This window comes from Lethenteron reissneri, chromosome 34 (genome assembly GCF_015708825.2).
Source record: "Lethenteron reissneri isolate LAM-NWPU_2019-01 chromosome 34, ASM1570882v1, whole genome shotgun sequence".
Classification (NCBI taxonomy): Eukaryota; Metazoa; Chordata; class Hyperoartia; order Petromyzontiformes; family Petromyzontidae; genus Lethenteron; species Lethenteron reissneri.
The window spans coordinates 342,292-363,890 of record NC_083812.1 but is presented as its reverse complement, the minus strand read 5'-3'; the positions used below and the strand labels follow the sequence as shown (position 1 = coordinate 363,890).

At 48.5% G+C, this 21,599-nt stretch overlaps 1 protein-coding gene across 8 annotated transcripts in view; it reads left to right on the top strand.

Moving 5' to 3' along the window:
* LOC133350503 (bifunctional heparan sulfate N-deacetylase/N-sulfotransferase 2-like) overlaps positions 1–21,399 on the top strand; it is a 168,883-nt gene extending 147,484 nt beyond the window's left edge. For all 8 annotated transcript variants that reach the window (XM_061564845.1, XM_061564848.1, XM_061564849.1 and 5 more), the window contains 7 exons: positions 1,568–1,664; positions 2,384–2,507; positions 4,047–4,221; positions 9,768–9,938; positions 14,528–14,637; positions 16,140–16,263; positions 17,964–21,399. In XM_061564845.1, coding sequence (XP_061420829.1) covers positions 1,568–1,664; positions 2,384–2,507; positions 4,047–4,221; positions 9,768–9,938; positions 14,528–14,637; positions 16,140–16,263; positions 17,964–18,089 — 927 coding nt within the window. In that variant the 3' untranslated portion in view covers positions 18,090–21,399. The remainder of the gene's footprint in view (positions 1–1,567; positions 1,665–2,383; positions 2,508–4,046; positions 4,222–9,767; positions 9,939–14,527; positions 14,638–16,139; positions 16,264–17,963) is intronic.
* Positions 21,400–21,599: the final 200 nt, after the last annotated feature.

Below are 21,599 nucleotides of genomic sequence, written 5' to 3'. Positions count from 1 at the left end.
AATTGGTGACCGCCCCAAGATCATCAACTCATTACACTTGCGAGCCCAGTTTAATCACAACTGGCTGCTCAGATTAGCATGGTTGGCTACAAACGGTGTGAAAGAAGTTCAACATACATGCATACATACAACCCATCATCGCAGTGGTACCAGCTCAGCGCTGTGACCTCTGCGCCACTCGGCCACATCTAAAATTGATTCTTACGCTCACGGTACATCCATCGAATCGTGCATGTAAGAATTGATTTACGATCTATGCAAATTTGAATGAAAATGATATGCAAATGTTACATTTAAGGCTAATGGAGTGACCCTGAATTGTGACAATTCATCATCAAATTGCGGTGGGGGGTGAATCGTTACACACCGAGCAGAGTGCACCACTCACACTTCACGCTTCACCCGTGAAGCGTGAAGTGTGTTTCTCGGTTGTCACTTGTTGACCTGAGCCACCTTTTGCAAAGGGAATCTGATGTCTCAATGGGTTCTCATCCACCTAGTAAAGTAGATTAAATGAATTCATGACTTGTTACCGTGCCACATGTTCTCTTGCATTTCGTAGTGGGGGGGGGGGGGGGGGGAGGGGCATTTGTCATTTCTTATATCATGTGCCCTGCTGTGCGATTAACTTTCTACGTTCTCATCTCGTCATTCCATCTCCATGACGGGCGTACTCTTGGGCGAATTCTTTCATTTGAACTGCGATTCCAATGTCAATATTCACCCTCGAGCCCACTTGCTTTCCGTAACAGTTCACGTGATGATTTTGTATTTATTTTGCATTTCAATCGGAGCCCGGTGCAGAGCACAAACCGTGATGCGAGGGGGTGGGGGGTACAGAAAGTCCGCGGGCTTCAATCTCAAACACTGTGCATCTGGGTTTAGAGCAGGGGAGAGAGTGGGCTCGCCACTCACGTCATGAATCTTAATTTTAATTTGTTCCCTGATCCATACGTTCATCTTTCTGTCCCTCATTGCAATTGCCTTTGTACATCTCTTCATCCTTTATTTCCACACTTTTCAACTTTTCTTTGTCAGTGTTTGTGTTTCTGATGCGTGTCATAGCAGGCACTGATTGAAAACTCCCCTTTTCAGACAACGGGGTGATGGGGCTCATGATGAAGAACAATTGTTTTGACGAAAAAAAAACATCCTGCTCTTCTCCACCTCTCTATCTCATCATTTTTGTCCACTTTCATTAATTGCCCTTGGGTATAGATATTCCCCTGTGTTTTGGAGTTGTCTTTCTCTGAAATATATCTGCTATTGATTAGCGAACTTGTTTAACATGACCTTTGTTTTGATATTTTAATTCTGAGACCAATTTTGCAGATTTTTTTTGGTTATTTTTAAGCATTTCCTGCCCTGCATTCCCATTGTACTTTATACTCAAAATATCGTCAACAAATCTGAGATTATTATACTGTTTTTTAGTCCGTTAATAATATAAGTTGTTATTATATATATAAAAAACCCTTCATATCTTCAATCCATATTCTAATGTACAGCACTACGATTGTTATTATTGGTGTCATTTGTTTACATAGCCACTGAACATGCCTTGCAGAATCCGTGCGAAGACAAGCGACACAGGGATATCTGGTCAAGAGAGAAGACTTGCGATCGGCTTCCCACATTCCTCATCCTGGGCCCGCAAAAGACAGGTTGGCATTTCTTGAAATGCAGCGCTGATATGTACAAGGTGGTGGCACAGTGGCAACAGTTGTGTTGCACAGTAAGATTGACCTGGGTTTGATTCCTGACTCGCCCGCCTTTCTGCGTGTGGAGTTTGTAAGTTCTCCCCTTGTTTTGCATGGGTTTCCTCCAGGATCTAATAGCTAAAGACATGTCTGTTGGTGTTGGCCAAGCATCTCAATGCAGGACCCTCCTAAAAATAGTCTTCGGACTCAATGTGGCGTTTCTGCGTGATTAAAACACGGGGTCTCGTGATTTTCCCCCCTCTCGTGATTCATGTCCAAGCTTAAGGCCTCCTGTTTTCCTCTGCCTATCGCTCACTGCCTCTCTCTGGGAACGAAATAAATTAAGCATTGCCACCAATTCTGCTCAGCGTCGTGAGATGAAGTAATGCATCACAAATGCAAATTGTGATTGTAATTAACGGTCGCAATTGCTAATGCTTGTGATCATGCTCGTGGTGTTTTTCTTGATGATGCTGTGGGTGTTGTTTGTGTAGATAACATTGTCACGTTTTTGATGGTTTTGGTCTTTTTGGATGCGGTTTTGTTGGCTGTCGGTGGTAACAGTGGCATTGTTATTGGAGTTGATGTTGATGATGGTGGTGGTCTTGTGGAATGCTGTGGTGATGGTGACTGACCGTGCTTATTCCTGCCCCTCCCCGCCCTCCTGAACACACCCTGCGCAGGCACCACGGCGCTGCACTCGTTCCTGACGCTGCACCCGGCCGTTGCCCCCAGCCTGCCTAGTCCCACCACCTTCGAGGAGGTGCAGTTCTTCAACGGCAATAACTACCACCATGGCCTCGACTGGTGAGCCCGACCCACTCCCGACAGGGGCCTCCCATGCCTCGGCAAGCTCGGGGTGAACCACGAGGAACATATCTCCCCCCTGACCTTCGCCCCTTCTCCTACAAATCGAGCTGATGAAAGTGCTCAGTCTGAATTACAGATCAACTCTTCTTTATTTATCGTGCCCAACGCTGGGATTTCCTAGTGCGCCCGTCGGCTTGGCCTTGGTTGTTTCGAGAGGAGATGTGCGGTGGGATTCAGGTTTTTGAGATGTGTAAATGTGTGTGTGTGTTGTTCACTTTATGCCCATAAGTTGGCTCCTGCCTGTATTGGATATTACATCCAGGTTGTCTTTACCCCCTGAATTGATTGATGTTTTGAGGGAAGGGTGGCCACTCTTCATACACACCACCCCTACACACAACCAGCCAGCCAGCATGCACGGCATGCACGCACCTACCTATGTGTACATTGGTAGAGCCTATGACCAATTCACCCGCAATGCATCTAATCTTGCCCGATCGCGGACGCTAAGCTGGATTAAGCCTGGATAGTGCGTGGATAGGCAGCCACCCTGCATGCAGCAAGTGTAGTAGGCTGCTGCGGGAGCTGTGTTGCAGGCAAGGAAAATGTTTTACTGTTGTACTGTGCTTCTACACGCCTGTCGTTCACCAACCCACACCCACCAGCGTGGGGATGGATTGTCAGGTCGTCCCCACAACCTACATAGCATGGAGAGGCCTTTATCCAGAAGTGGATGAAACATCTTCTTGGTTCTTTCGATAAAGTCATGTGACTTTACCGAAAGAACCAAGAAGATGAATCCCTGCAGTCACGAAAGCTTTAAATCGAAATGGATGGAACATGTATGTCTTCTTAGCTTTATAAAGTGCTATCTCCATAATATTATCCACTCTACCCTTTTGGCTACTCGGTGCACTGTGAGGAGATTCCAATTGCCAGAAGTGTCGCTTATTATATACGTTTTCTATTTTAGGCCTCTGTGTTGTTGACAAATGTGTTGAGTGTTATTTAGCTATAATGAGGCTCTGCTCGGAGGAATTCACACCATGGACGACCATTTTTCCAATGCCGCAAGAGCAGCCGGTCACCTTCTCACCCTCAAATCACTACCAGTTGCGCCTGGTCAGAGGATTTACATTTCACGCCATGATTTCCTCCAATATCAAACGAATTCAGGCTGCTGCCCTGTGCTGGAATGTGGCCTCCCAAGGGGTTTCTCTGGGATTGCTCCTGTGTGAAGCAAAACATTCCAGTGTAGCAGGACCCTCCTGAAAATGGGTCTTGAGACTCAGTTGGGATTTGCTGGACACAAAGCATTGTTATCATCATAATAATAATGATTATTCTAGTGGTATTGTGTTGTTGGTGTAGGCCTTGTTGCAAGGAATGAATGAAGCCCCCTCTCCAATGTATTATCTACCATATTCGTGGCCCTGCCCCATGGAACTCCTCCGGCCCGTGCCGCCCCAGTGCAGTTGCATCGCCTGCGCACTCGATAGCTACGCCACTGAAATATTCCTCCTCCGCTTCCCTTAGGTACATGGCTCACTTTCCAGCCATGGCAAACGCCAGCACGGTGCAGCTGTTTGACAAGAGCGCCAACTACTTTGACTCGGAGGCCGCCCCTCGACGCGCTCACGCCCTGCTGCCCGGCGCTCGTCTCATCGCCATCGTGATCAACCCGGCCGAGCGGGCCTACTCCTGGTTCCAGGTGGGAGCGGTTGGACCCGTGTGCGGAGCAGCTCGCGGCTTCACACCCCCAATCAGAGGCAGAATTTGATCGGTTTTCGAATGGCATGTGTGGCGGTTTCGCCCCCCCCCCCTCCCTCCTGATATGAAATGTATCGGTCCAGAGTGACAGGTTACTGTTTCACCTCCCCCAAACCCCGACTTGGGATTGGATCGGTCTAGACTGATATGTCCATGTTTGAGCCCCCCCCCCCGCCCCCCCAATGGTCGTAACTGGAAGTAATGTTCCCTCCCTACCTACCTATGTTAGCAGTTATTTTCAACTCTCTGAGTTACATTCACTAACACAGCCACCGTTAGCTGTGTTACTAAATGGTGGCTTGCCATCCTTTTCCACCTCCATGTGGCAATGGCTCTTTCCGAGCTCTCTCCGAGCTTACATTTACAATATTTTTTTTTTACATTGACAAGCAAATTTCTTACATTGACATGCTAATATCTCACAATACAATGGCCTCCCCCACAACTTCGTTTGTCAAGATTTCTCTGATCTTACATTTACATGCAAATTTCATCTCTAGCCCCGCCCACTGACCCTTGGGCTACACCCAACCCAATTAACCTTTAAAACATTCTGCCTGAGCAGCGCTCCCACCATATATTCTCAGTAGCTACCCCGCTATATTTTCACCTGATGACGATTGCTTGTATTACGATCGAAACGTCGTAATATTGTTATTATTTTTTATTATTTTTATTATTTGTTCTATCTACGTGGCTTTACCGAAAGACCCAAAGAATATGAGTCCCTGCAGTCACGAAAGCTTTAAGCCAACTCTTTCTACTTTTTCAATATCTGTTTGCGAGCACCTATTAAGGCTGGTATGACTAACACTTCTACTTAAACCGGGAAATGTCCCACTGTGTGTTATTGGCCGGCGCAATCCTTGGCACCAGCAAAACAGGCTGTCAGTAAGAGCGACGGTCGTCGCCGATGCGTGAACACGCCACACGTGAAGAGCTGATCTCTAAGAGCCGACGCATCGATCTGGCCTGAAGAGAATCGCCTCTTCCCTAAAATCCCCAATGGTCTGCGGTGACCCGAGGAGCCCCCATTGAGGCCTGGCACCACGCGGGACTAGAGCACGTATCCCCCGTTGAGTACGTCTCCGTGCCGTCTTTACGCCTGGACCTCTGTACCGCGCGAGACGAGCCGGTCTTTAACTTCACGACGCGGTGTGGATTCATGTGGGGCGGTAGGATGGCGGCGCAGGGATAAGAGTTGTGCATCTCGCGTCGCAAGGGCTCGATACCTGACTCGGTCACATTTCTGTGAGACGTTTGTAAGTTCTTTCCCCTGGTCTGCATGGGTTTCCTCTAGGTTCTCCGGTTTCATTCCGTCATTAAAAACATTCAATGTAATTGTTGTTGGCATTCTAGGGTAAATAAGTATTAGGTAGCATCTAAATATGACTGCATCTCAACATGCAGTACGTCAAAAGTGAATATATTATTTTCTAGAGAGAGGGGTGGTCAATCATAGATAGAGGAGATACATTAATTAAGTCTGGACTTGATCAAGGGCAGGCAGTCGACAGCATGGGTGGCTGGGGTAAAGGGAGTTCCAAACTACGGGGGCAGCAGTGGAGAACTAGCAACTTCCCATTGAGCTTGGCTGGGGTGTTCAACAGAAAGCCTTTATTGTTGGTGCAGAGAGTGCGTGGAGGAGAGTAGAGTGAGATGAGAGGAGTAGATGTGGGAGAGTGCATCGAGGGGACGAGCGATGGCGATGTCGTCGCCACCCCTTCGAGAGACTCGGTCGCCAGTTCAGCCGTCGTGTGCGTCTGTCGCAGTGCTCGCAGGGCACCAGTGCCCTGTGTTTTGAAACAACATTTATTGACTTGGGGAAGCGGACAATCGTCAGACGCACTCTCTGTCTTGCAAAAGAGACGCCGTTCCCAGCAAGTTGCACGTCGCTATAAAGACATATTTTTGTTAATTAAAATTAAATTATCTTGCCAATTCCATAGATGACCTCTTTTTCTTACAAAAGGTGTCTGTGAGGTCCTTCAATTTGAAGCCCGTGCTTTGTTGAGAAGGAGTTAAATCCACCGCGCAATCAAAGGCAATCAATGCCAATTAGTGCTTATTAAGTACTGTGTGCCGTGGGAATATCTCAGCCCATTGGAGGGTACATTGAATCGTTAAGCTAAGGGTGACATTTCTTGACAGGGCCTGTTGTTCTGACAATTGTTGAAACACCATTGCCACATGTCCCGGGCTGTGTGAAAGCGAGAACAATGTCGGCGTTTGTGAGAGCTGCCTCCCCTCCCACCTCTACTTCCTCGCCGCCCAACTGTAGCACAGGCAACACGATCCATGGATCACCAAATGCTGGTGATGCGCCCACACCTCGCCGTCTCTTCCATCACCCTGCCAGTCGTTGGTCTCAGAGCATCGTCACGACCGTCGTCTGGCTTTAGTTCTTCCCCTCAGCCGCCGGCCTCACTGCGCCTCGTCCGTCTTGTTTTGCCACCATGCGAAGGGGAAGGGGCGGCATAGCCAGATGCGGTGCCCCCGAAGAACGGCCTCCATGGGCCTCCCTCGACACTTGACACTCCGAGACTTCATCCAAAGCGTTCCCATGAACCTTCTTGGATGCCGGGCAGCTCTGGTCTGTACGGAATGTTTGAACATACATAATCTCTGAAACGTTTTAAACTTTTGTTAACTTTAGAAAAAAATGTGTATAAGCCATTATTTATTAAGAAATTCTAACACAGCTACACGATGCGTTTGTCGTGCGGCGGCGATCAAAACGACTCGGTGACGTCCAGAGCCCCTCCCCTGGCATCTGTCGGGCGTCGTCTCGCTCTGTCACCCCCTCCGTCTCCCTCCCCCAGCACCACCACCACCCACCACCACCCACCACCACCACCCACCACCCATCACCCACCACTCCCTTCGCTTGAGGAGGAGTTGGGAGGGGGTGCGAGCAGTGCAATTACCAGCAGCTTTCTCGCCTGCATCAGCTGAACCAAAAAACCGGGGAGATAATTGGCTCCGGGGCTTTGTCAGCTGCTAACTCCACTAATTATCGCGCTAAGAGGGCGCGACATTTCCAGAGGAAAATGTAAACAGGGCACAGTGGGTGAATAGGTGCGCTTCTTTAGCATCCTCCTCGGCTGCCGCGTCCATCTCTGTCAAACTTCGGAAAACTGGCATCTGATGAAGGCTTCCCTGATGCTGTGCGCATTGTGGTGGCTATATGATCACACTTCACCACACGAGTCAGTGTGGGCTGGAGAAGCATAGGCCGAAGCTTGGATAGGTTCAGGTATCAACGGCCACCGATGTTGGCTGTGTTTGGCAATCTTGTCTCAAGCCACTGGGTTTATATCGTCAGTGCACACACCATTGTGCTCGCACGTCACCGAACTCAAACTTAGTCGATTCATATTTTACTGCGCTGGTCAGTGCGGGTTGGAGAAGGTGGGTAGCAAAGACCTGAGGGCATCGAAGTACAGTACAATAAAAGAGTGTTGCCCATAACGTAGCTCCGCAGCAGCCTCTAACATGCACATTATTTGGTGACCCTGCTACTGATAATTGGTAGTGGTGTCAGAAGCACAATTAACAACAACAATCAACACATTCATCAATAATGCCTCCTGAAAATAATTATATAAAATATATATTATAGGCGACGTTTTGGGATATGTCCCTTCTTCATGACATGAAAATCATACATTTGCGTGCTAGAAAAAAAGTCCATTACTCGAAACGTCGCCTGTTATATATTTGCTATATATTTGTTTCGCCTTACACCGTTATAAGCGTGGTAGTCGATCACCCAAACTCAACGAATCCATGTTTGGACAGAACCTCTGAGCTTCCGATATCCGATGAGATCTGTGGATGCCACTTATCAGTTGTCCCGATGCCGCCATGCAATATCCTTCTCTTGTGAATGACGTCCACTGTGAAGCCGATGGCGCTTCGTGATTTTAAAATTGTTACGCCTGCAGTGGTAATCAGGCAGCCAGTGGATTCTGACTGTCAACCTCTGTTATGAGCAGCAAATGCGCGGCCGCGATGTGATATCATCGGCCGCGCGGAGCCTCTCGTCATCCAGCAGTGGATTGACAAGAGGCCTGTGACATCGCTACCTCCCATTCGGATGCCTACATAGTGTTCACCGAGTGAACATGGAACGTCGGCCCAGCGTTGAGTCAACGTTGGTCCAACGGATCCAACCACATACCCGTCGTTAGCGCAACGTTGCATGTTTACTGGGCAGATAATATCGAGTCCAAACACCGTCCAAATAACAACTGCAACACGCTTCCGTATGCTTCTGTTCTACCAAACGTAGCGACCACGAAACAAGCGCTCCACCACCACACACGCGGCAGATTGACGTTAAGTCTGCTGTGCACGGCCACACAAAGGCACGTGCGCGCACGCGTCCCGACAGCGTTGGCGATGGGAGCCGCAGTCGCGAGGCGAGGCGGGGTCGTGCGTCCACGACTGCTCCGCTGCGTTGTGACGTGGCACGCGCGGGACGACGTGACGGATGGACCGAGCGTGCAACACTGATGCATCTCATTATGACTGTCATTAGGCGGTGCATGTTTGGCGATGCTGATGATGGTGAAAAATGAATAATTTAGGGAATAAATCAATAAACGTCCGTTGTAATGAATGGATCGGTACTTAAACGGCAGAATTCATTACAGGCAAAAGCCAAAGTGGATTAGGCCAACGTTAGGTGGCATGAGAGCCGAGATGAACCGATGAATTAATGAATAACATAAATTAATTACTTACGTAATGAATAGGCCCTGGCCTGCATAAATGAATAAAACAAATGGAAGTAAAAGACTAAAATTAAGGTAACGAAGATATGTGGAGTCAAATAGGCGTGTGTGGATTGCCCCCCCCATCTCTGGAGCGATATGCAGTTTAAAAAAATATATTTTGTTGATACTGTAACCATCTAGACGTGTAATTAATTACTGAACTTTTTTTCCACATCACAAAAAGCAGAGCTCATTATTGTTATTATTTGTAAAGGAATTAAACTTCTCATGCGGAAAAAAGTTGTTAATTGCTTGGAAAAGCGCATACGAAGTAAATTAAACAAAAGCAAAGCAAAGCCGTGCGTGTGGATGTGTGCGTGTGGATGTGTGCGTGTAGGGAGCTGTGGTGTAGTGGTTAACACACTGAGCTACGAATCTAGTGACCCGTGTCTGATTCTCGCTCATGAACAACATCGGTGACGAATATCTGAACCATTCGTGGGCCTCCCCTAGGTCGACTCAGCCTTATAATGAGTAATTGGTACAATTGTCTAAACATCACCACTAGGGGGACAAAGGCCGCCGAGTGTGATACTGGCCACCCACCCCCTCGTGTGCCGTGCCAGCCTTCACAAATACTCACTATGCGGAAGATCGTTGCCTTTGTAATGTTTAGGGCATGCGTGTGTTCAAGTATGTGTAGGTGGGTACGTGCACGTGTGGTGTTCATGCGAGTCCGTGCGTGTATGTCCGTGCGCGCGTGCAGCACCAGCGCGTGCACGGCGACGTGGCGGCGCTGAACCACTCGTTTGTGGAGGTGGTGTCTGCCGGGCCCGACTCGCCCTTCCCTCTGCGCGTCCTGCAGGGGCGCTGCCTGCAGCCCGGCCTCTACAGCAGCCATGCCGACAAGTGGCTCTCCCTCTACCCACCTGGGCAGGTGCGTGCCCTCCTGTCACTGTGTGTGTGAGCGGTGGTGCAGCGGTTAGCGCTCTGCGCTATGAACCCGGGGACCCGAGTTCGATTCCCGCTCACAGCCAACACCAGTGACAATTTTATTCTCATCAGCTGCATAAAACTGCGTGAAAGCCCCCTGGCCTGTCGCTCCACGTGAAGCTTCGGGTCTTCTCGGCACTAGTTGTGTCCTCCCTTTTCTACTCTTGTGAAACGTGGACCCCTCTGAAGGAGGAGTATCTGCACCGGTTTGAAACATTCCCCATTTGGTGAGCTCCTCTGGCAGGTGAGGCCACATTGGCTAGGCCACGTAGCCCACATGCCGACCACCACATGTCCAAGCAGGTTTGTTCAACTGGTTCGAGGGGACTAAACGCGACATGGGCTGGAGAAGAGATGGACTGATATGTGGTACAGGAGGATGTGGAGCTGAGTGGACTTGCCGATGACTCGTGCCAGCGGTGTCAAAATTGGCCTCTATGGAGGAGGCTTGTGAAGGATGCTACGGGATAGTTGGAGGCAGTCGCCCTCCAACAACAGAGGAGGGCAGAGGAGCAATCCTCACAACAACGAGCAGATTGCCGAGTGGCTAAAAAGCAGCAAGTCGTATTTATGTGTCGATGTTGAACTTCTTTGCACCGTTATGTAGCCAACCACGCTAATCGGAGATGTGGGGAAAGGACAACAAACGAAACACAAGTTCTAAAGGAATTCGTTCTCAATCCTGACTTAAACGTGCATAGCTCCAGAGGCTTTCTAAGATCTGGAGGACGAGCGCTCCACACGACTGCAGAAGCGCATCTGGAAGCGCGACGCAGTGACCGGCTTTGTTGTATGGCTCGCCACAAGCTGCTGTTGGCACAGTTGGTGCATCTTCAAGTAATCTCAGTCAACTCATGGCACCTTGGTCTTTCTCGTGACCTCCTCCTGCACCGAGCCTGGCACAGCAGTCAATCAATGGCACCTGGGTCTGTCCTGTGATCTCCAGTCAGCGAGTCTTTGACACTTCACGTGGCCTCAAAGTGCACCTAGCTTGGCACAAGTGCTGTGGTGATGTCACCACCATTTAGGGGCGAATGGCGGTTGTTGTTGTTGGGAATTGGGGTTTCAGTGGTTACTGCGCTTAGCTAAGAACCTGGCAACCCAATTTCAGTTCCCGCTCACAGCCAACACCAGTGATGATTATCTGAAACTGTCCTCGGCCTCCCATTGGTCGAGAGAGCACCTGGTTTAGTGCGTAAACATCGCCACTGGGAAGACAAAGGCGACCAGATATACGAATGGCTACCCATCACCTCGTGTGCCGTGCCGACCTTCATAGGTGCTTACGAACAGCACTTTCCCCAAAGTATGTCAAGGATATACAGGGATCTTTGCATTGTGTCTGCGTGCAGACATGCGTGAGTGTGCATGCGTGTTAACGTGGGTATGTGATTTAGTAGGTGGAGGGCATTTTGATAACATAACCTGAGTTAAATTCCTAGCCATGGCTATAACATGTATTGCGAATGATATCTGAACTGGCACAAGGCCCCCCTCCCCCTGGACCGACAGGCACTGACCAGCTTGGCGGGGCACTGTCAGATTAAACCCCACGACTGATATAGCATAGGGAGGCTGTCATCCAGCAGTGGATTTACAAAAAAGCAAACATATTTTGTGATATATTTTTTTAATCGAAATTGTATCTTTGGTCTACAAGGTTAAACGTGGATTATGTGTGTGTATGAGCTTCTGTTAGTCTATGTGAATACTGTGTATGCACTGACATTATAATTGCTAACATCAGAAACACTTTACCACTGTTGGCCCCAAAACTACATTTCAACGGAGGTTAGTGTTTGAGACAATTGCCGTTCTTTTCTGCTCCGATGAACACGATACAACTTGGATGTGTAGACCGTCTGGATACGACGGCGTCTCAAGACCCCGTACAAGGGTGATGAAGAGCCATTTCCTAAAATGTCAGTCCTCTTAGCTTACATTCATCCGTGTGTGTGTGGTCGCGTTTGCCTGTGTGTATGTGCAGAACCAATTCACTACTAATCGGAGCCCCATTGTTGATTTAACAAAAAGCCCCGAGAGACAAACAGAGACACAGAGATGGATGCAGGGAGAGACACATAGAGAGATACATTTATAGAGATAGGCAACACTAAGACAGAGAGACGGACAGGGAGGTGGAGAGAGATAGACAGTTACAAGGAGAGACAAACAGAGATCGAGAGTGAGACATGGAAGGAGACACACTGAGAGACACACAGAGAGACAGACACAGATACAGCAAGAGAGACAGAGACAACACAGAGATCAATGCTGAGACAGTTGGAGACACGGAGTGAGACACAGGAATGGGGAGACAGAGTGCAACACATTTAAAGATAGGAAAAAATATTATGAGGCTCCTAAATGATGTTCATGGGTACGTGCTTACCTGTGTGTATGTCAGTGCAGTCATAAATAATAATGATGACAATGATGTTTATCTTCGTGGTTCTTTCGGTAAAGTCACGTAGAAGGGAAGTAATAAAATAATAAAAATAAAACATAATAAAATAATTCTCACGACGTTTCGGCCACAACGCAAGCAGCCGTCCTCAGGTGAAGACCAGGTCTGTCGGGGAGCGTCCATTCAGACGCTGTCTCCTCGACAGACCTGGTCTTCACCTGAGGACGGCTGCTTGCGTTGTGGCCGACACGTCGTGAGAATTATTTTATTATGTTTTATTTTTATTATTTTATTACTTCCCTTCTACGTGACATTACCGAAAGAACCAAGAAGATGAATCCCTGCAGTCACGAAAGCTTTAAATCGAAAAATGATGTTTAGTTTTATACAGCAACATTCATGCAATTTGTAGCTCGCAACGCTTTATAATTTGTAATGCATGGAGGCGCGAGGAGGACGCATAGACAAGCAGGGAAGCAGCAACAAGGCGGTGAGTCGGCCCCCACAATTGCCTAAGCTCTGTGGTCCTCTAAATGTGGAGATGTTTTCAGACAATGAGTGTACATCTGAGAAGCAACCGGAGCACCCTGAGAAAGGTGTCATTTTATGCGCTTGTATTTGCCGGTACATGCTGACCTGTGTGTGTCAATGCTGCTATTTTTTGCATCTGCATGCGGGGGGGAGTAAATATGACCACATTGACGTATGCGTCTGCACTCACCAACATAGATGACAGCATGTGTGAATGTGCGTCCGTCCGCACATAAATACGCGCGCGCGTGTAACGAGCAAAGCTTCATGAGTGGCTCGTTTCGCTAATGACAGCGAGTGTCCTCGGCCAGGAGTGGCGAGGTCCAGTCCGCGCGAGGTGCTAGGAATCAGGCACGCGTGTGCGCCGCCAACCTCCCTCCCCCCCATACCACCATTAAGCGCGGTAGAAACAAGGCCATTTCAGCAATGTCAAAAGATCTGGGCTTGGACGGAACGCACCGCGCATTAAAAACTCAACAAAAAACGCGTGTGCGCGTGGGCTACGTGCGCGGGCTACGTGCGCGGGTTTTAAAACCTCGCCTTGGGAGTCTCCACGGGCCGTGCACGCGTGCGGTTCTCGTCCCGAGCCGGGCCCCATTCCCAGTCATTGGTCCCCCGCTCGCAGTGATTTCCGCACGTTTCCAAAGTCGGCGTCCAGATTAGGGAACGAGAAGGCGTCCCCCTCCCCCGTCGTGGCGCGCAGCCAGAGAAGCGGAATAAACCAGGAAGGGTGCCGAGCCGCCCCCCGCCAGGCGAGCGGCCACTCGAGGCGCCCGGCGGTCCCGGCTCCCCGCCATTGTGGCCGGAGCTGAGGCTCCTCCAAAGTTGTTGGTGCTCGGCTAAAAGGTGGAGGAGAAGGAGGCTTTTTTGTCCCTCCAGGAGATACGCCGCGCAGGTGGAGTATTTGATGATTAAAGCATGCAGGCAGCTTGCGGTGCTGATGCTTGACGATGATTTTGACGACTCAACTAATTTGTCAATATATTATGTATATATATTGAACTTCTTACGCACCGTAGTAACCAACCTTGCAAATCGGAGGTGGCCCTTATTCACAACACAGAGAGCCATGGAGGTAGAGTGGATACGTTTTTGAATCGGTAGATTGCTTATGATGACGCTGCACCAGTGCTGGCTAGGCTGGTTGTCCAGGGAATGTACGTAGACTGCGCGCGCCTTTCTGCTGGAGAGAGCACTGATGATGAAGCCACTGGCAGCACTCCCAGTTACTCAGTTGGCCTCTGTGTGAATCTGTAATTATTTGTGTGAATCTATGAGTCTCGATATGGGTCTGTGTGTTTCAATATGAGTCTTGGGGTATGCGTGTCAGAACACGCTAATGATGAGGAAGCCACTGCCGTCACAATTCCAATCACATCCACGTGCACACATCAGCGCCTGAGACGGGAAAACCCACGCCAGAGTGTGTAGCCATCCTCAAACGAGAATCACAATGCAACACACGACCCACTAGACACACCACTCGATCCAGAAGGTACTGGGTACCCACTTGCCCAACTCGCACAATCACAATGGCCCAACCGGCCCGTCTGCTCGGTCGCTTGATGAGTACGGTGGCGCTGTTGTCGTTGCAGCTGCTGATCGTCGACGGACAGCAGTTTCGGAGCAACCCGGCCGTGGTGCTCGACTCCGTGCAGCGCTTCCTGGGGCTCTCCCCGCACTTCAACTTTGCCAACGCCCTCACGTACGCCTCGCATGGAGGGCTCGTCGTGTAGCACTCATGGTGGAGCTCTCCCATTAAAGAGATTCCACTGTGAATCTTCTCACCGTGGAGCTTGATTGTGGATGACCCATTGTGGAGCTTACATTTTGAACTTTTGGCATGGAGCTCCATTGTGGAGCACCTATAATGGACCTCCCGTTGTGGAACTCTGGTCATGGAGCTCCATTGTGGAGCACCTATAATGGAACTCCCATTGTGGAACTCTGAGCATGGAGCTCCATTGTGGAGCACCTATGATGGAACTCCTGTTGGGGAGCACCTATAATGGAACTCCCATTGTTAAATTCTGGTCATGGAGCTCCATTGTGGAGCACCTAAAATGGAGCTCTGACTGTGGTGATTTCGCCGTGAAACTCGCAGAGTGGGACAGGCACCACGGAGCTCCGGCCATGGACACGTGGCTGTGTCCGATATTAGTGAGGAGCCGTCGACTATAGAAATTAGTGAAAGCTTGTATAAATATGCTATTGAGGTTCGATGAAGATAATTACATTATTGCCATATACATTGCAACGGGCCATATTGATATAATTTTACTTTTATAGTAACATTTAAAATTAAACATGAGAAGTAGACTAACTTATCATGATGATGATGGCGATAATAATAATGATGAGCGTGGCACTGCACCAGAGCTCTTGAATCAATGGCAAGGTTGCAGATTTATAACTTGACAAGGGGTCAATGCAACACATCATCATGATCATCATCATCCTCCTCTCCAGGGTCGACCACAAATTGAGTACCACTTTGTTTAATGTCAACAGTTGTCTTATTGATAACATGTCCTCGGCATAATAATGGGAATTTCCAACCACTATCTCTGGGTCACGGATGGAATTGAATGCCGGCACATGCTCTTTTGAGCATGGTGAAAATCATGACTCAATCTGATGCGTTTGAAAAAAATATATAATTATGCATATGTGTGGATTCATGTAACGCTGTCCAACAATTGCGTTTGTCTTTAATTAGCTTGTATTGAAGCCAACGCGTAGCCATCAGAGCAAGATGTGTTTGCTTGTTTGCAAATAATAATACTATTTTCTCCGCGATTCTGTCTCCAGGTTCTGGGCATTAACCGTTCGATCACTTTGACCCATTTTTTATTTGCTAAGTCAGGAATAGCAACACAACATATTGGATTATAATCTTCACGAGAATAGCTATGGCCCCCGTTATTGGCAGGCAAATGGACGGAAGCACAGATGGACAGATGGCCTGACAGAGTTAAGGCATGGACGCTTTTAACCTTTGAACCTCTTTGTGTAACTAAGATCTGAACTGTGTAACATCTGTACCGTCGCAGGACACCCATGAAATAGAGCCTAGCAGTTCATCGGGCTCTTCCTGCTGAACTAAACTAATCGATCTCATCAATCATTCGTTGAAAAGTGTTCGTAATTCATCGTTTTGTCTTTTGTGTTGTTTTTATTTCCTCCCGGTTGCTTCTGGGGGCTCAGGTTTGACGAGCACAAGGGGTTCTGGTGTGTCGCGGGTGTGGCGAGCGTGGCGAGCGAGGGAGGTGGGAAACCCAAGTGCCTGGGCAAGAGCAAGGGAAGGAAGTACCCCGACATGGAGCCACAGGTGAGGCTGCGGAGTCTCACTGAGCAGGCCAAGGGGCTGGACCCAACGTGAATGCTGAGTGTAATTTGTTCATTGTGTGTCCATGAATATAAGGGCGTGATAACAGATCAATGAACTGGCTTGCTGTCGCTCATGGCCCAGTGGTCTTGGGAATTTAAATTGTAATCTCTTTGCGATCCAGCAACCCCTATGCCTCCCAAGTGCTCGACCACATTCTTGCATGTTCACAATAAAATAGGCATAGCAGAATCACCCCTCTCGCCTCATAATTGTTACGATTTGAATAGCTATGATTGCAATGGTATTCAATAATTTATTATTTTGTTTCACATGGTGGTGTTATTTTAGTCGACATGTGTATGTATTTTCAACTTATTTCGCAGCATGCATAGCCAACATGCTAATCAAAGGTCGAAGAACCCAGGCTAGATATTTTATTTTGTTGGTACCACCTGAGGTGGCATAACTTGATGTAACAAATAACTGAATTACGTGATAATCATCAGGTAATCACTCGTATTAGCTGTATAAATCAATCAGCACTGCAAAAGGTTTGATACCTATGGTGGTATACATTTCTGCTCTGGCTCACGGAATAATTTTAGCCACTCTCGTGGCTGCAGAGGTCAATTTAACGAACACGTTTAATAAATTTTGAATACAACACAGCCAATTATCGTGCACGCTTTTCCATGCACGTATCGCGCATGTAAACACTCGATGATGATGACTCATCAGTGCATCGTTGCACTCAGTTTAGTGGCTGCGTCGAAATGAAGCGGCACAGATGCAGGCGCTTTATTTGTCGGGCGATCTGCTCCCATTGTTGGAATTCAATAATTCATTCTCCATCCCCTTGACAGCCATCTCGACACAGCGCAGCTCCCTGCCTCCCCCCACCCACATGCCCACCAACCCACCCACATACCCACCCACCCACCCACATACCCACCCACCCACCCACATACCCACCCACCCACCCACATACCCACCCACCCACCCACATACCCACCCACCCACATACCCACCCACCCGACAACCCACCCGCCCACCCAGCCGCCCGCCCACCCACCCACCCACATACCCACCCACCAACCCAACCCAACCCACTCACCCACCAACCCACATACCCACCCACCCACATACCCACCCACATACCCACCCACCCACATACCCACCCACCCACCCTGGCCTACTGAGCGTGCGACCTCACGCCTACCTGCGCCAGTGTCATCTTATTAAGATGTCTTAAGATTTGTTTTCTAAATAGTGCGGTGATGATTGATGATTAGGGTGATGATAATGACGATGCAGGTGATGTTGATAATTGTGTTAATTATTGTGTTGACAGCAGCGGCTATATTGATCGAGTGATGATGATGACGATAAGGGTGATGACCATGCTGGTGCTGTTGATGATAATTGTGGTGGTTTGGGCAGGATTGGCGGCTGTATAAATTGAGCAATTATAGTGATACTGGCGGTAGGCTTGGTGGTGGTCATGGTTGTCGGAGGTGTTTGTAAACTGATGATGCTGCTGATGCTGATGATTGCTAACAATGATGGTGGTAATGGTGGTGGCAGCAGTATTCATGCAGCGACAGTGGTAATGATGACGATGATGGTGGTATTAGTGCTCGTGTTGAGAGCAGTGATGGTAATGGTGATGATGATTATGATGGCGCTGTCATCTCGCGTAGGCACGGGAATTCTTAGCCGAGTACTACCGGGAGCACAATGTGGAGCTGTCCAAGGTGCTGAACCGCCTCGGGCAGCCGTTGCCGCTGTGGCTTCGCGAGGAGCTCTTCACCACGCGGCCTCGCTGACGACTGCCAAGCTCCGCCATGCTGCTACGAGGTTCCACCAACGTGTCGTGTAGTGCATTACCTTCGGGCTACCAAGATGCGTTCAATCACCGGTTACCCCGCAGGATGAGCTACGATTCCTCCCATTGCTTTCTTCCCTTTGCCAGACTAACCATAGCCCTGGCTCGAACGCTTCACAAGCAAGCTGAGAGAGTACATTGTGTATGCACTTGCAATGCCGTGATGGGACTCGGAGTTGTTTTTATTTCCAGAGCCAGAAGTCCCCAGTCCTCCTCCTCTCTCTTCTCTCCCGAACTCCTGCATCATTGAACATCAACAACAGCGCGAGCCTCTTGCTTGTTAAAAAAAAAAGGTGAAATGAATTAACACGTTCAAAAGAAGGTGATGATGCAGACGTTTTTAAAAAAATGGCTTGTGTTTTCGAAAGTGTTGTCTAATTTGATTCAGAGCCCTTAAGAAGAATGTCGCTTACCTGTACAAACTTGTTATGAAAAATCAACTACAAAAGAATTACAAGCAAGCAGCTATAAATCAGGAGCATAAATAAGACAACGACAGTGAAATCTGTGGGGTAGATTAGGTTGGTGTATGGACTTCTGTGGAAGCTGGCTATACCATTTGTAAAGTACGATGTGATTCCTTACCAAAAATTGATCTCTGAAGATGTATGAAGAGCGAGGACTTGACCTGGACTCGTGTTGGAGTGATCTTCACCCTATTAAAGGTGATAAGGGTGGACTCGCTTTTCGGTGGTTCGGGGTCGTTGAGCCACTGGAATTTACCCCAAGAGTTTGGTATGCGAGGCACAAATGGCACAAACGGACAACACGACATTGAGGCAGCTGTTGCCTGTGAGCTGGCAGCCGTGTTACCAGTGGTGATTCTAGGTCACGGTAAACGATGGGCACCGAATTGGGGCACCGCTTAACAAGGAGGGAGGGGACACCCATACCCAGGCCCTCACTTGCTGTAGAACTCCATACATGGGGTGAAACGATAAGACCTCAGCTCGGGGGTCAGGCAGTGTCAGCTGTGCACCACTGATGTGTGATCTCGCCGAAGGAAGGAGAGCAATGGGAAGCTGTGAGTGGCATCCGTGACATGGAGACATGATAACTTGTGTAACTTAAACTTGGGTGTCTCCCGAGCCATCCTAATGAGTTGCCTCCCATAGAATCACCACTGAGTTGTTACACTCCTGTCCGAGACGATCTCTGCTCCTGCGCTCGGTGATCGTTGTCATTGCGCGGTGTGGCCGCTGATCGTTGTATGTTTACACGTGATTATACTCGCCGCGCTTGTTATTATTTATTAACTTATTTATGTTTTAACCAACTCGATTAATTTTGCGAACCGAACAAATGGAACTTGTGTGTTTTAACGTGTATACAAATTGACAGTGGCTCCGTGAAAATTCTAATCAGACGTGCGTGTGTGTGTACTAACAGATCCAGTCTGCGCCGATAATCTTATAAACATCTGCTTGTCTTACTCGAAGCCTAAGTTTTATTAGGCCGTGTTAAACTGCAGTTACCGTGAACATAAATTCAACTTAAAGAGCGGGGTATGTGGAGCATTTGGGTCCAGAGCTATGGGATGAATGTCCTGCTTGCTGGCACCAGCGGAAAGTGCCGCTGCTTTGAATAGCGCCGCTACCACCAATAATCAGTTTCGGGATTCAAAGCATTTGATAATGGGCCGTGATAATGGGCATGACATAAACCATGTGTGGGTACAAAGGACAACATTGGGTGGGGTTAGGGATGGGGCAACAGATTGGCTCTGGAACTGAATTTCAGAGTTGCAGAAAATCTAGCTTACAGAGCTCTGTGGGTAATGCATGACATGACTCAGGCTTAGGCCATATTCACCGCCATCTGCAGTAAGCTTATAATGGCCTCTCAGTGGATTTCGGCAGGCGAGGTGTGACGTCACATGCAGCTCTACGTCGTTAGTGTTAGGGACACTCTGGGGCAGCATGGGGAAGATGCCGAGTGAGTGTGATGAGACATTTCAGGGCTTTCATTTGTTCTCGTTTGAGTGGCACTCCCCTTCTGTCTTACTGTGTCTTTGTCTCTTTCAAAACCTGCACCTTTGCTACCCTGATGACATCTAGGTATGGTTATATATGTATGCTAATATGCGTGAGTGTGTGTTTGTATGTATATGTCCGGGGAGTGGTGGCACAGTGATTAACGCATTGTGTTGTAAACCTGGCCACCCAAGTTCAATTCCGCTCACGACCAATAACAGTGGCGAATATCTGAACTCGTTCTAGGCCTCCTCAAATTTGACTCAGCCTTAAATGAATATATGGAGACAAAAGTGGCCGTGCGTGTCGTTGGCTACCGGCTACCACAGGTGAACGCTAACAGCACTTTTTTGGGGATATTTGTATGTGTGCATATGTATGGTATGGGAAGCAGTGGCTTGCGAACTGCACTACAAATCCAGCAAACCCGAGTTCTATTGCCGGCTGCTTCTGACTTCAGTGGTTATTATCTGAATCGGTCTTGGACCACCTTTACGTTGACGCAGCCTCAAATGAGCACCTGCTGTGGTTTGTAAATATCAGCACTGGGAAGAAAAGGGTGGCTGGGTGTGGTGCTGGCTATCAGCTTTTGTCCCAAACGGCCTGTATGGATGTATATGGGGATGTTTGTATGTATGGTGGGAGCAGTGAGCAGGGCTATCAGACTGGGCGATTTTGCACACAGGTGTGCATTGTTTTCTGCTGTTGTGAAATGTTAGAACATATTTGTGCTCGTTTTCTGGCTCCACTTTAGAAAATTTGGCATTTTTGGGATCTTCAGACCATAGCTTTAGGAACTTAAACCAATCATGGCAGCCCGGACAGCAGAGCGGTGAGTTCGTGCCCTGCTCTGTGCACCCTCTGCCCGACCCAGCAATGGCTAAATCATTACTACACGTGTCCATCTGAGGCCAAGTCTAATCGCAGTTTTAAATACCTGCCCTTTAAGTTTAATCGTCGGTCAGCTTGTTACACATACTCCCTGTGCGTGTACAAGTATTTGTTTTTATTTCGTACAAATGTGCAAATCGGCGGCGCGCTCTGACCAAACGTTCGATGTCTTGACTCGACCAGAGGGAACGGAGGTGAATTTATGGAAGCGATGTTTGCTAATCTTGGGTTTTACGTGCAAGCCTGTGTCGAGCCTCTCAGCCATTCACATTGAATGAGACGCAGATAGCCCGACGATTGTAAATGTGTGCTAATGGAAACCTCGCTTGTGTTGATTGTGATATACACTGTGTTCATGTTGGAATTAAATTACAGCTGTGCGAACAATCCTGCCAGGCTCTCGTGAAATCCCGGGCGCATCGTCCATGTGTGGGTCAATTGAGCGATGGGGTTTAATGTTGAGAGGTTTCTCATTTTAATCTAATCTAATGTGCTTTACAGCTGTATTACACCTGCTTAAAGGGAAGTGTGGCAGTGGCATTCGAACACTGGACTGCTATGTGGGAATTCAATAGCATCTACGCTGC